The sequence below is a fragment of the Lithobates pipiens genome, unplaced genomic scaffold (assembly GCF_037356315.1).
Source record: "Lithobates pipiens isolate NorthernLeopardFrog02 unplaced genomic scaffold, aLitPip1_a1.2 Scaffold_28, whole genome shotgun sequence".
NCBI lineage: Eukaryota > Metazoa > Chordata > Amphibia > Anura > Ranidae > Lithobates > Lithobates pipiens.
Genome location: NW_027507789.1, coordinates 64,402,380 through 64,417,460, shown reverse-complemented (window position 1 = coordinate 64,417,460; position 15,081 = coordinate 64,402,380). Strand labels below are relative to the sequence as shown.

Sequence of the window (15,081 nt, the reverse complement as noted above, 5' to 3'; positions counted from 1 at the left end):
TCACATCTAGTCGAATGACGGCTACAGCGACGTCCTTCCGTGTGATCAGCGAGTCTAAGAGACACGGCTGATCTCAGACCGGAGTATCTGACCCCTTACCATATGATCAGCTGTTAGCCAATGACAGCTGATCATGTGATGTAAACAGAGTCGGTAATTGGCTATTTTTTCTCCTCGCGCTGATAGCGTATAGAGAAAAAAAAAATGATCACCAGCGGCTCTCAGAGGGACATCGGTCCTGATCAAGGAAAGCTCCCACCAACTCATCTTTGTCTACCTGTGCCACCTGCCAGTGCACAAAAGTGCCACCCATCAGTGCCCACAGTGCCACCTATCAGTGTCACCAATCAGTGCCTCATCAACAGTGCTGCCCATCAGTGTCACATACCAGTGCCCATCTGTGGCATCTATCAGTGGTACCTACCAGTAACACCTATCAGTGCCCATCAGTGCCATCTTATCAGTGGCCGTCAGTGCTGCCTTATCTGTGCCCATCAGTGCTGCCTTATCTGTGCCCACCAGTGCCGCCTCATCAGCACTTATCAATGAAGGAGAAAGATTACCTGTTTGCAAAATCGAATAACAAACTATGAAACATGATTTTTTTTTCAACATTTTCCATCTTTTTTTGTTTGTTTAGCAAAAAATAAAAACCCCAGCTGTGATTAAATACCACCAAGCTCTATTTGTGTGGAAAAAAAAATGATAAAAATTTCATTTAGGTACAGTGTTGTATGACCGCGCAATTGTCATTCAAAGTGTGACAGCGCTGAAAGATGAAAATTGGTCTGAGCAGGAGGGAGGTTTAAGTGCCCAGTAAGCAAGTGGTTAAATCATGTGTGTGTGTAAAGGCAGCTGTCCCAATACTTTTGGTAATATAGTGTATGTGAACCGGGGCTTATGCCGCGTACACACTATCGGACTTTCCGGCGGACAATCCGACGGACTTTGCAGCTGAGGTCCGCCGGACTTTCAAACGAACGGACTTGGCCACACACGATAACTCCAAAAGTCAGACGGATTAGAAGGTGATGATGTAGAATAAGGAAGTTCATAGCCAGTAGCCAACAGCTGCCCTAGCGTCGGTTTTAGTCCGTCGGACTAGCACACAGACGAACGGATTGTCCACTAAAAGCCAACAAATTGGAAGCCTGTCTTATTACTAGGTCCGCCTGACTTTTGGGAAGAAAAAGTGCGCTGGAGCCCACACACTTTGACTCTCGTCCCTCAGAAAGTGCGATCATGTGTACACGGCATATAAAAAAGCATATAACGTAAAAGCCTGCCTGATTGAATAGAAATTGATTGGAATTGGTTGATTGGTAGGTCCTCATATTAGAAACTTTTGGTAAATCAATGTTGATTGTACAGAGTTTGTACGGTCAGATTGTAACTACTTTAAATATTTTTGTATATATAAATACATATAGCGCACATTATCAGCTTCCTATTGAAAAAACAACTTGCAAAGAAAAAAATTAAATAAAACTTATGCCACATGTAGTATGTACACACGATTGGAAATTCGGCCAGAGAGCTTTTTGTTGGAAAATGCGACCGTGTGTATGCTCCATCGGAATTTTGCTGGCCGAATTTCCGCCAGCAAAAGTTTGAGAGTGTGTTCTCAATTTCCGAATGTCTGTAGAAAATTCCTACGCATGCTTGCAAACAATTTGACGCATGCTCGGAAGCATTAAACTTAATTTTCTTAGCCCGTCGTAGTGTTGTACGTCGAAAGTTCTGCAAACTTTTATGTGACTGTGTGTAAGATTCGATCGGAAATTCGGATCGTCTGTAGCAATTCTGACACGCAAAATTTGGCGCATGCTCGGAAACAATTCGACACATAATCAGAAGCATTGAACTTCATTTTCTCGGGTCGTCGTAGTGTTGTACATCTCCGCGTTCTTGACGGTCGAAGAGAACTTTTGTGTGACTGTGTGTATGCAAGCCAAGTTTGAGCGGAATTCCGAGTGTGTGTACGCGGCATAAGACAGGAAAATGAATTCCGTTCTGAGCAGTTGGCTGGATTCATGTTTTGTATTCACAGGTCACGGGGAATGGTGCTTTTAGTAAATACTGGATGAAATGGCAGATTGTGCGACCTCTTGATTACTCTGGGTGAGGGGTGATGCCCTCTACGCCCCACCCTATACCCAGTGGAACTCAGTCTACGCCCTTGTATTACATAGATGCTGTGTCACGATTACCTGACGCCAGGTGTCTCTGGATCCAGGTGAAGGGGAGGGGTTGTCAGAGGGAGCTCTACAGGCGTAATTAGAGGGAGGAGAACAGTTATCACAAGTAGAAGAGAGGAAGAAAGCTTTAGTGACCGGGAGATGACTCGAGCAGCAGAAGTAACGTGGTGGAATAGTTAGTGTACCGCTGTACGCTGGGTTGTGTTGGTGCGTTGGATTTCAGAGGTATGCAGAAAGAAGAATGCTCATTAATCTATAATGGAGAGGGATGGAGAACAATAAGTGCGGGATGTGTTTGTACGGGAGATGTTTGTCATGTTATGCCTCGTACACATGATCGGAAATTCGGCCAGCAAAAGACCGATAAGAGCTTTTGGTCGGGAAAATGCGATCGTGTGTATGCTCCATCAGACTTTTGCTGGCCGAATTTCGGCCAGCAAATGAATGAGAGCATGTTCTCAATTTTTCAGTCGGAAAAAGTTCCTATCCGAAAATGCGTTCGTGTGTATGCAATTCCCAAGCGCAAAAGCTCACGCATGCTCAGATTCAACTACGAGACGGAAGCTATTGACTGCTGGCTATTGAACTTCCTTTTTCTAGTCCCGTTGTACGTGTTGTACGTCACCACGTTCTTAGCGATGTCCGAGCGGACCGTGTTGTCAGATAATCCGACCGTGTGTGGGCTCCATCGGACTGTTTCCGTCTGAATATCCGACCGACAAAGTTTTAGAGCTGGGCTGTAAAATTTTCCGACAACATGATCTGATCGGACTTTGTCCAATCATTTGTAGAGAATTCCGATCGGACAAAGTGCCACGCATGCTCAGATCAAATTCCTAGACCAAAGCTATTGGCTACTAGCCTGAACGTAGTCCCGTTGTAACGAAATAATGTCATCAAGTTCTGAACGATCGGATTTACCGACAACTTTGTCCGACCGTGTGTATGCGACACCAGTTTTGGAAAAAATCAGTCGGACAAAATCCGATGGATTTGGTTGTCGGAATGTCAAACCGTGTGTACAAGGGCTTAACAGTCGGAATTTGGTGTGACCGTGTGTATGCAAGACAGCTTGAGTGAAATCCCGTCGGAATTCCGTCGGGGGAAAACCATCAGAGCCTTTTCCGACCAAAATTCCGGTCGTGTGTATTACAGTTGTACAGTTGATGCCATTCTCTAGTCTTTAGCGTCAGTCTGTATGTTGGTGTGATGGAAATACACGGGAATAGAGAACCAGCATGTTGACTGTAAGGTAAAGCTCAAGTTCCTGTTTGTACAACGTGTTATTGAGTTTAAGAATGTCCTCGTAAACTAGGTTGTGGAGCGCAGAAGTGCGTCGGTCTAGGTAATAGTTCAAAACCAACTTCAAAAAACCCTTCACTTTAAATGGCTGATGATCCTAATGTGTTGGTCTGTGAAATTTTATATATGTGACTTCAAGTCTTTATACCTATTTGTAGACGTTTAATCTTAGGTGATTTTCTTTTTCCCCCCTAGTTTAAAGAATATATAAGCGCTGATGATCTCCTTGATGCCTACTGTAAATGACAGTTGTAGATACATTGTGATAACTGGGCTTAAAATGCATGTAAACCCAAAAACCAAACGTAATGAATTGCAGTTTAACAATTTATAGATGTGGTGGCTGCATTTGTTTTCTTTTATTAAGGCATGTTTTTTCCTTTAGTTTCATCCGGTGATTCAGCCAGTAAGTCTATTTTTCAACTTCGTATAACAGACTAAGCTATCAAGCAAAAAGGCTAATGACACATCATTTACCACTGACAGGGGTGCTTACAATAATCAGCTTCTAATTATTTATATATTTATGTAAAACCTTTATCTCAAAAGAACATTTTTTTTTTGCTGTAACTGTTTATAAAGTGTTAGCTTGGATTCAGATGAAAAGTGGTTCTAAGGCTTAATGTACATGGGACGTTTTTACAACTTCTGAACGATTTAAATTGACAGATAAAAACCCAAGTTTAAAATGTCCTTTTTGCCGCGTTTACATGCCGCATTTAGCAGCGCTTTGCCGCATTTGCGTTTAGAAGCGTTTTAAAAAAAAAAATGTATTTATTCAAAATAGCATAAATGAAAAACGCCTATAAAACGCAAAGAGGCTAAACACCGGTACTGCGTTTAGAGTTTGAACTAATTTTTTTACCTTCAAAGAAAAACCTCTAAAGGCAACTGCCTAAAAACGACATTAAACGAACCTGTGTACATGTACACATAAGATAACATTGGATGAGTTCAGGGGCAGCTGAAAAAAGCAGCCAACTGCTTCTGAACATCTGTTTACCAGCAGCAGTGTACATGAGACCTTAAGGTTCAAATTTTTTTTTTTAACCACTTTAGCCCCGGAAAGCTTTACCCCCCTATTGACCAGGCCATTTTTTTGTGATGTGGCACTATGTTACTTTAACTGACAATTGTGCAGTCGTGTACTCAAATAAAATTCATGTCATTTTTTTCTCCACAAATAGAGCTTTCTTTTGGTGGTATTTGATCACCTCTGTGGTTTTTATTATTTGCGCTATAAACAAAAAAAAGCGACAATTTTGAAAAAAAAACACAATATTTTGTACTTTTTGCTATAATAAATTTTCCAAAATTTAAAAAAAAAAAGTTTTTTTCTTTAGTTTAGGCCTATATGTATTCTTCTACATATTTTTGGTAAAATAAATAAATAAATAAATAAATCGCAATAAGCGTATATTGATTGGTTTGCGCAAAAGTTATAGCGTCGACAAAATAGGTTTTTGATTTATGGCATTTTTATTAATTTTTTTTACTAGTAATGGCGGTGATCGGCGATTTTTATCGTGACTGTGACATTGCGGCGGAGAGATCGGAAACTTTTGACACTTTTTTGGGAGCAGCGACATTAAATCATCGATCAGAGCTAAAAATAGCAGTTGATTACTGTATAAATGTCACTGGCAGGGAAGGGGTTAACTGTGTTCCCTAGGTGTGCTCTAACTGTGGGGGGATGGGACTGACTAGGGGAGGAGACCGATCGGTGTTCCTACTTATTAGGAGCACACAATCTGTCTCTACTCCCCTGAGAGGACTGGGATTTGTGTGTTTACACACACAGATCCCAGTTCTCGCTCTGTCACGAGCGATCGCGGGTGCCCAGAGGTCATCGCGCCCACTGGGCATGCGCATTGGCTTCAGGGACCTGCTGCGTGCCTGCTAAAGCATCTTATAGAGCCGATGTCCAGCTACGATTGCTCGCACAGGGGAGCCAACCTGCCACAGTATAACTGCAGTGGCTGATCTGGAAGTGGTTAAGTGGTTAAATAACAAACATGTTATACTTAGCTGCTCCGTATAATGGTTTTACACAGAGCAGCCCAGATCCTCTTTGATTTGGGTTCCCCACCAGTGGTCCTGGCTCATCCCCCCTGCCGAGTGCCTCCTATAGTAAGCCGCTTGGTTGGCTCCTGCTGCTGTGTGAGCCAAAGAGGAGATAGAGATCTGGGAGAGTCACTGCTCCCATGCACATTGCTGGATCAGGATGGGGTTCAGGTGAGTATATGGGCCCACCTAGGGCTGGGGGGAGCTGCACCCAGAAGGTTTTTTACCTTAATGCATATAAGGTAAAAAACCCTCTGCCTTTAGAACCACTTTAATTTGTTGACTCCAAATCTGTTACTGCATATAGGGCAGCCTAAGTCAGTGTTTCAATCTGCTGGTTGAAAAAAAACTAACTAACTTCTGATTGGTCGGGAGGAAACGCAGGGGCAGGGGGGAAGCTACCGAAGCCACAACCTGGTTGGGGTAAATGCGGGGCTGGCAGGTGGCCTGACAGGCGAACGATCGTGCGACTGTGGGGGGGGGGTTGGTTGGCTGGTTGGGGGGGGGACTGGGTGGCTTTTTGGGGGGATGCGCTGGTCGCCCCCACTCCAATAAAAAATTGAGCACCAGCCACCACTGAAACTGCAATATATTACATATTGTTTTTTGGTTTGGATTTAGTTTAATTATGTACCTACAACGTAAAGTACAACATGTAATATACAGTAAAGAGAGCTATAATTTTGGCATGGTCAATCATGCTACATACATATTGGAGGGTCTTTAACCCCAGGATTGTATTGTTCTGTAGGTCAGATGGTGAGAGATAGTCATGATGGGCTCGGGGTGCAGGGTAGGAATAGAAATAGGACCAAACTTCAGTCTCTCTGCATGTATAAGTATATAGGACCTCTTGTTTGAGAATATGGAAATAAGGGCACAGCACCTGCAAGCTGACTACTATGGTGGCTCGAGGAGCCGGAAAATTTACTAAAGGATCATTCATATCACTCCGCTGTGATAACGCACTGTAACTTGAATTAGGTACATTTGTGTACTGCGGTGCCTTTAATTATAACACATCCATGAACACCATTAAATGCACTGTAACAGACCTGACATCTGTGAATGAGCCCCTAGTTGTTTTTGGTGCAGGGGTCGCAGCCTCAGATATATTGACCAACACATTTTTAACATGACGTGAGGGGAAAATCTCTCACACAAAGCCTCATGCCGCGTACACACGATCGGAAATTTTGGTCAGAAAAAGCTCTGATGGTTTTCCCGACAGAATTCAGATGGGATTTCGCTCAAACTGTCTTGCATACACACGGTCACACCAAATTGTAGTGATATATTATAGTGTGTACATAATTAATTAGTAGTTATTATAATCTTCCGCAGCAACCCAATTCTTCCCAAAACAATCTGTTGCAAGACTTCGTTGTCATATATACTGTATTGACTTCTAAATAACAACAAATACCAGCCTTCAGAGTCCCATTTCTCCTAGTCCTCTCAAGTACTGGTCTGCTGGTCTCACACGGGGGGGAGGTTCTGCTAGGTTGACCAAATGTTTCCAATGAATACCCCGCTCAAGTCTAATTATCATCAATAAATACACACCTAGGTAGACTTGAATTAAAAGATATAAAGTTAGGATTGGTCCAATAACCAGGGAGCACCCATAGTATTATTAGCACCACATCCCAAGGAAGAAACATTTAACGGTACAAAGGAAAAAATAGGGATTTTCACGGTGCTTGCAAAGATTCAAAAATAACTTAATTCATATAATACAGAAGCAATATCATATTTACCTAAAAAAGTAACAATTTTATTCAAATACAAAGAGGTAAAAACGATTACAAAAGTTTATTCAATAACGATGGGGTCCAAAGAAGCCATGACAGAGATGATCTATGCACACTATCCCGACATGTTTCGCCAGTGTCTTCCTCAGGGGATGTGCAAGCTAATGAAATATCAAAGAAATATAATAAATACACTACCAAGCATTATCAAAAAACGTCAAAATTAAACAAACAAAAATGTATTGATAAGGAATGGCATTAGAAAAACAAAGATATGCATAAGATATAACACATCAAATGGTCTTCAGCTGTCCCTTTGATATGTTAAAATGCAGATGGCTTGGACAACTCAATTGAATGTCTGCTCAATATGGTACTTTAATACAATATCCTACATAAATCGGCCAACATATTGCAACACAAATTCGGACCGTCAAAGAATGCAGCTACGTACAACACTTACGACGGGACTAGAAAAAGGAAGTTCAATAGCCAGTAGCCAATAGCTTCCATCTCGTAGTTGAATCTGAGCATACGTGAGTTTTTGCATGTTGGAATTGCATACACATGATCGGAATTTCTGATAGAAACCTTTTCCTTCGAGAAAATTGAGAACCTGTTCTCAATATTTTGCTGGTGGAGATTCAGCCAGCAAAATTCCGAGCATACACGCGGTCGCATTTTCCGATGAAAAGCTCTCATCTGTCTTTTCTCTGGCTGAAATTCCGACCTTATGTACATGGCATACAAAAAGCAGGAGAAACCTGACAGGGGTTCTAATCCTTCTCAATCCACACACTAAAAAATAAAAAAAATAAAGCTTTGGCTGGACATACACTTTAATGCGCCTAAAATAATCTATTTATAACAGCTGAAAAAGTGATTCTTAAAGCACAAATACATTTACATCTTATTTCTCTTTATAATCATGTACTTCTATTTGATTTTATACTGATTGGTTAAAAATGCCCTAAGATACTTTTCTTGCTTACTGAAAATGCAGTTCCTTTCTTCCTGATCCAGAATTCTGGTTCTGGTTATATACTGGCAGATGTATTTTTTTTTTTCGACCTACAGACTGATCAAAAGGAATCGAACAGATTTCTCTTTCCACACTAATGCCCCGTACACGCGATCAGACTTTCCGACAACAAAACCGTGTATTTTTGTTCGAAGGATGTTGGCTCCAACTTGTCTTGCATACACACGGTCACCCAAATGTTGGCCAACATTTACAAACCTAGTGACGTACAAGGCGTACGTGATGTCTCTATTATGAACGTTAGTTTTACAAGACCGATCGCTTCTGTCTCGTACTTGATTCCAAGCATGTGTGGACTTTTGTCTGATGGACTTTCCGATCGTGTATACACAAGTCTGACAACAAACATTTGTTGGCGGAAAATTTGAGAACCTGCTAGCCAACATTTATTGGCAGAAATTTCGACAACAAATGTTCAATGGAGCATACGCACAGTCGGACTTTCCACCAAAAAGCTCACATCCAACATTTGTTGTCGCAAGATCCGATCGTGTGTACGTGGCATAATAGCACAGATGGATGACTCCCCACTGCAGGGCTATTGTATTCTGTAAGCCAACACCAAATTTAACACATCAGATACATTTTATTTTGTCAGTAAAATGTTAACTTATTTTGCTAAATGGGTGTTATCACAAATTGTAATTACATCTTCTCTTTGTGCAGGTTGCCTGTGGGAGAAGGCAAGATGGAAACTCCTGATGGACCATGGGCATGGTGTGTTCTGGGTGCTTCTATGGTGACCTATGCAATGACCTTAGGATTTCCTTCTGCCATTGGAATATTTTATACAGACCTCCAGAACTCTTTTAATGCTACCAACCAAGAGACCTCTTGGTTTCCATCAATTATTACAGCTGTCTTGCATGCTGGAGGTTAGTATGTTCTCTACATAGACATAAATAGCAATGATCCAAAATGTATTTCTTTGCACAATGTATTTTAATAATTAACATTTTTTAATTTGAGCAATTTCATGTATTTTATTGTAGCTTAGAAGTAGCTCACAGTTGTTAAAGAGGAGCTCCAGCCCCCCCCCCCCCCCCAAAAAAAAGGAACACGCAACAGCTATAAATACTGTAGCTGCTGACTTTTAATATGAGGGGACTTGCAGTGCCTCGTAAAATATTCATACCCCTTGAACGTTTCCACATTTTCCCATGTTGCAACCAAAACACGTAAAAGTATTTTATTGGTATTTTTTTGTGATAGACCAATATAAAGCGGTTTTCTAAATTTTTTACAAATAAATATCTGAAAAGTGTGACGTGCATTTGTATTCAGCCCCCCTCAATACTTTGTAGAACCACCTTTCACTGCAATTACTGCTGCAAGTCTTTTTGGGGATGTCTCTACCAGCTTTACACATCTAGAGAGTGACATTTTTACCCATTCTTCTTTGCAAAATAGCTCAAGCTCTGTCAGATTGGATGGAGAGTGTCTGCGAACAGCAATGTTCAAGTCTTGCCACAGATTCTCAATTGGATTTAGGTGACTTTGACTGGGCCATTCTAACACATGAAAATGCTTTGATCTAAACCATTACATTGTAGCTCTGGCTGTATGTTTAGAGTCTTTGTCCTGCTGGAAGGTGAACCTTCGGAAATTCTGATCGTCTGTACATATTCCGACGTGCAAAATTCCTACACATGCTCGGAAAGAATTAGACGCGTGTTCGGAAGCATTGAACTTAATTTTCTTGGCTCGTCGTAGTGTTGTACATCACCACGTTCTTGACGGTCAAAAGTTCCAAGAACTTTTGTGTGACCGTGTGTATGGAAGACAGCTTGAGCGGAATCCCATCGGAATTCTGTCGTAAAAACCATCAGAGCTTTTTTCCGACCAAAATGAGTATATGAGTAACCAATATACATGTCTCACCTTCGTCAGATATTACACAGCGGTGTGCAGCACACAGCATCCCAAACACCATTGGTGTGGGCTTTAAATAACCCATGAGGGTTATATCGGTCAACTATGGACAGGCGCCGATCGGCTGCCTCCACAGGTGAGGCTGATGAGGCAGACTGGAGCGCCATTGGCTGCATCCAGTCAGCCTGAGGAGACCCCTGACGAGACAGCGCGGGGCCCCGCCCAATGATGGGCAGGATCGTGTCCAGCGTCACAACGTCACCAGTGTGCAGGGGGGCCCGGATGCTCGCGCTCCATACTGGAGCGCAAACAAACCATGGCGCAGCAGAAGAGCTGCGCCACATGGGCGCAATGACCGCATGCATCCCAAACACACTATGGGAGCATGCGAGTCTCCCGGGCGCCGGGCAGCACAACGACCCCTAATGGACATAATAAGGTACATAGAGGATAATATAGTATGCAAATTTTGGGAAAAATTATAAATAAAATAAATTAAATGGAAAATGCGCCGCCCAGTGGTACATGGGAAAGGTGTAAGCTGGTATGCAGACAATACATGGCAAAAACTTAGCTTAACAAAATAAAATTTGAACAATCACAAAAATACATAATAAGCAAATAAATATGTTGGCCGCATAGACCTGATGGGAAGAGAATTGGCATATCAATGGTAAGTAATGTATTAATGTAAAAAACTCGGGCAGAAAATTACCTAATATACATGTTGGGCTCTGTAATTGTCAATAATCAAAAATAGAAAGAAGTGTGGAATGAGTCAGCAGCATCAGCAGATTGCATACAATACATAAAGAGTAATATATAGAAACACAGGAGAGGCCATCATAAATCCAGTTCACAGACACCAGACTGGAAACCCTCGAAAGGGCCTAAAATTAAAGGCCCCGTTGAGGCCAGGGGGTGAGGTGGCATTGAGATGGAAAATCCACCCCAATTCACTCTGCAGTAGTAGTTTGTTATAGTTGCCCCTACGAGTGCTAGGCGGGATATGGTCCAAAGAAAGAAATCCAAACTAGGTGTATGGTCAGGATGGACCGTACTGCAATGTTGAAGAATTCATAGGCTTCAGATATAGTGCAAGCATATGCTGCCAATGCATGATATGAAAGAGGTAGATCAAAAATCCATCCATACTTGTCCCACTGTTACCAAAAATGGCACTTCTGAGAGACCACCACCATCAGTATTTTGGCTATCAAAGTATGCTCCTTCTCCCTGCCAGGGGTTTGGTTCCTGGGCTTTCCCATTCCACCAAGGAGCCTGGGACCATGGGAAACAGCTTCCCCCAATGAGAGGAGGAGGAAATCCCTCTAGCAATGAATGACCCCAGGAGTGATGTGTATTATATCACTTCTGAGGCCACAGCAGTCATTCCTTGGCTACTCTAGCTGAGAATGCAGCTATTCAAACATGATCTGTGTGTAAATAGTTGCATTGGTGGGCAGGAACAACGTAGGGGCTCTAACTGACCCCAAATGTTTCAATAAAGTAAAAAAAAAGTGAAAATGGTAAAAAAAAAAAAAAATAGCAAAATCTTTAAGCACTTAAGGACCGCCTCATGGCTGGGCACAAGCACGTACAGGTACGTTGCCCTTTAAGAGACCAGCCGTGGGTTGCGCGCACGCTGGCGGCGGTGCACTCGCGACCCGGTCCTGAGCTCCGTGACCGTGGCCGTGGGACCCACGGACCCAATCGCAGCCGGTGTCCCGCGATCGGGTCACAGAGCTGAAGAATGGAGAGAGGTAAGTGTAAACAAACCTCTCCCTGTGCTTCTTAGCCTCCCTGGCGGTATGATTATTTCGGATTTTAGGTGCTGAAAGCGGTACCATTATTTTGAATGGAAATTTGGCGTTTTATATTGTAAGCCTGCAATTCTTAGGAATAACTCACTGAAATCAGTTTAAACCAAAGTCTAGTAGACATCCCGGGTAGGATAAAGTTTGAAACACAAAAATCATAAATTATAATATAATAAATAACTGTAAATAATAACAAATAATAATATAATAATAATCATACTTTTTATTCAATACATTTTAGTAAATAATATAATCAAAAACACTGAAATTTTTTTTTGTCAAACAAGGGTGCAAAATTGGTAGTCATATTGCTTCAGTAAACTTCTCTGGTATGGAAAATTTTAAAACATGGTACAGCACAAAGTCCAACATCACAGTCAGGACAGTAGAACCTTGTTTCTTTTCGAATTTTCCTTCCAGTGTCGTCACGCTTAGAGCAGCAAACGACACACATCCTTGTGGGTGCTGCCTTCTTTTCTGTTGGTGGAACGTGGTCCATAAAGTGCCGACCAGTTAGGCGTTCCGGGTTCACAACGCCAGCAGCACGACGGCCAGATCTGTTTACTGTCGTTGGTGTTTGGTGCCTGAGGAAAATAAGTTCGGCAACTTTCCAAAGTCCACATGAACAACAGGCTTGTCACTATTTTTTTAGAAGAATGAAAGCATTCCACAGGCACTGCTCCAGAAGGTGCCTGAAGATTTTTTTATATTTTTTCTGTTGCTTCCTCATGGCTGGGTAAAAAATCATGGCCTGGTCAGCACGGTCAACACCTCCCATAGTATGGTTGTAGTCCATCACGACTTGGGGCTTCATGATGTCTTTTCCACCTTTTGTTTGTACCATGACAGTAGAGGTGTTGTGAATGGTACTCATTAGGCACACGTCTTTTTTGTCGCGCCATCTCAGTGCCATCATTTTTCCTTTTTGCCAGGCAACTATTTCTCCTGCCTTGAGCTTTTTATTGACAAAGGTTGGTGGCAAGACACGCCGGTTACCTCTAACGGTCCCGTATGCATCTGTTTTATGCTGCAAAAGGAACTCATAGAGTTCTGGAGAACTGTAAAAATTGTCTGTGGTTACACAGTAGCCCTGATTCAGCAGCGGTTCAATCAGAGTAAGCACGGAAGCGGTTGCCAGTCCATAGTTACCGAATCTCTCATTGAACTTGGTTCCTTTCCCGGTGTAAAGTATGGAATTCCATATGTACCCAGTGCTGGATTCACAGAGCATGAATGATTTTATTCCAAAACGTGCCCTCTTGGATGCAATAAACTGTATCCAGCTGAGTCTTCCTTTGTAGGCCATGAGACTTTCGTCGATACTGATGTCTCTGTCGGGTACATAGGTCTTCTGGAAATTTTGCTGAATCATTTGGTAAAGCCCCCAAATCTTTTTTAGTTTTGGTGCTGGATGAGAAGTCTCGTCGAATTCCTCATTATTCTCAAAGTGCAGGTACTTCATAATAAGGGAAAATTTGTACTCCGACATGACGGTGCCAAAAAAAGGAGTTTCTAGCAATTTGTTGGTGGTCCAGTACCACTTCTGCAGGGGCTTCCCAACCACTCCCTGTAGAATTATGAGGCCCAGAAACTTCCAGATGTCCTCCTTGGTTACTGGTTCCCACTTTCTGCTCCTTGCAAACCTCTGATGCGTAGCAGCTTGTTGTTCCTGGTACCGATTTGTCTCCATAACAATTTTTTCTATAACCTCATTGGTCAAAAAGAGTTGGAGATATGCCAATGGGTTGTCATCCACATCCACTTTGATACCAGGTGTTCCAGTAAATGGAAATCTTGGGGGCGCTGCATGCTCCGTACTGCAATCAATTGAGCACCAAGTCCGCACATCACTGGGCAAAGTCGCAGGATGATCGCTAAAATCGCTTTCCGTGCCTGAAGACGAACTTCCCCACGAATCGCTATCACTCACTTCTGCAAGCGATTCTGCATCGCTGTTTTCAAACAGGTCATATGCCACTTTTGAGGTAGAGGCGCGCTTTTTTGATGCCATGGTCGCTCTGCAGTTTCCAGACACAAAGTACAGTAAAACTGCAGGCAGGGGCACTGGATAAAGCTATGGGGGCAAGCTAAGGCCATTTTTATTTTATTTAGTAATGTAATCCAAGAGGATTACAATGTATCAGTGTGTTTTGTGTTTTTAACTTTTTGAATTTGGCGCTGGTTCCACCTCCCTGCATCGCTACGCTCGCAGGGAACGGAAGCCAGGGCACACAGTGCATCGGGCGGAGGGTCCGGCCGCCGTACACAGTGGGGATACATCGCGGGATCCCGGAGATAAGGTAAGTTATCTCTTTCTGGATCCAGCGATGCAATCCCGAGTGTGGCTCGGGGTTACCGCTAATGGTACAAAAATCTCACCCCGAGCCACACTCGGGAATACCGTCAGGGGGGTTAGTGAGCTTGTCACTGATCGTCTGTTCCCTGTCATAGGGAACGACGATCAGTGATGTCACACACCAAGCCACGCCCCCTAGAGTAAATAAACACACATTAGGTCACACTTAACCCCTACTGTGCCCCCTAGTGTTAACCCCTTCACTGCCAGTGACATTTTTTTAATAGTAATCAATGCATTTTTAATCGCAATGATCGCTGTATTAATGCCAATGGTCCCAAAAATGTGTGCAAATTGTCCGACGTGTCCGCCATAATGTCGCAGTCACAATAAAAATCGCTGATTGCCGCCATTACTAGTAAAAAAAAAAATTGTAATAGAAATGCCATAAAAATATCCCCTATTTTGAAGCCGCTATAACCTTTGCGCAAACCAATCAATAAAAGCTTACTGCGATTTTTTTTTTTGCCAAAAATATGTAGAAGAATACGTATTGGCCTAAACTGAGGAAAAAATATGTTTTTTTATATATTTTTTGGGGATATTTATTATAGCAAAAAGTAAAAAATATTGCATTTTTTTCCAAATTTAGCTCTATTTTTGTTTATAGCGCAAAAAATAAAAATCGCAGAGGTGATCAAATAGCACCAAAAGAAAGCTGTATTTGTGGGGA

General features: G+C 42.3%; 1 protein-coding gene across 5 annotated transcripts in view; it reads left to right on the top strand.

The window, feature by feature from the left end:
* SLC16A5 (solute carrier family 16 member 5) overlaps positions 1–15,081 on the top strand; it is a 163,753-nt gene that overhangs the window by 94,085 nt on the left and 54,587 nt on the right. For 3 of the 5 annotated variants that reach the window (XM_077459324.1, XM_077459326.1, XM_077459325.1), the window contains one exon: positions 9,027–9,235. In XM_077459324.1, the coding sequence (XP_077315450.1) occupies positions 9,027–9,235 (209 nt within the window). Of the gene's footprint in view, positions 1–2,263; positions 2,424–9,026; positions 9,236–15,081 lie in introns of those variants that run through there. The other 2 variants (XM_077459327.1, XM_077459328.1) reach the window with 2 other exon arrangements.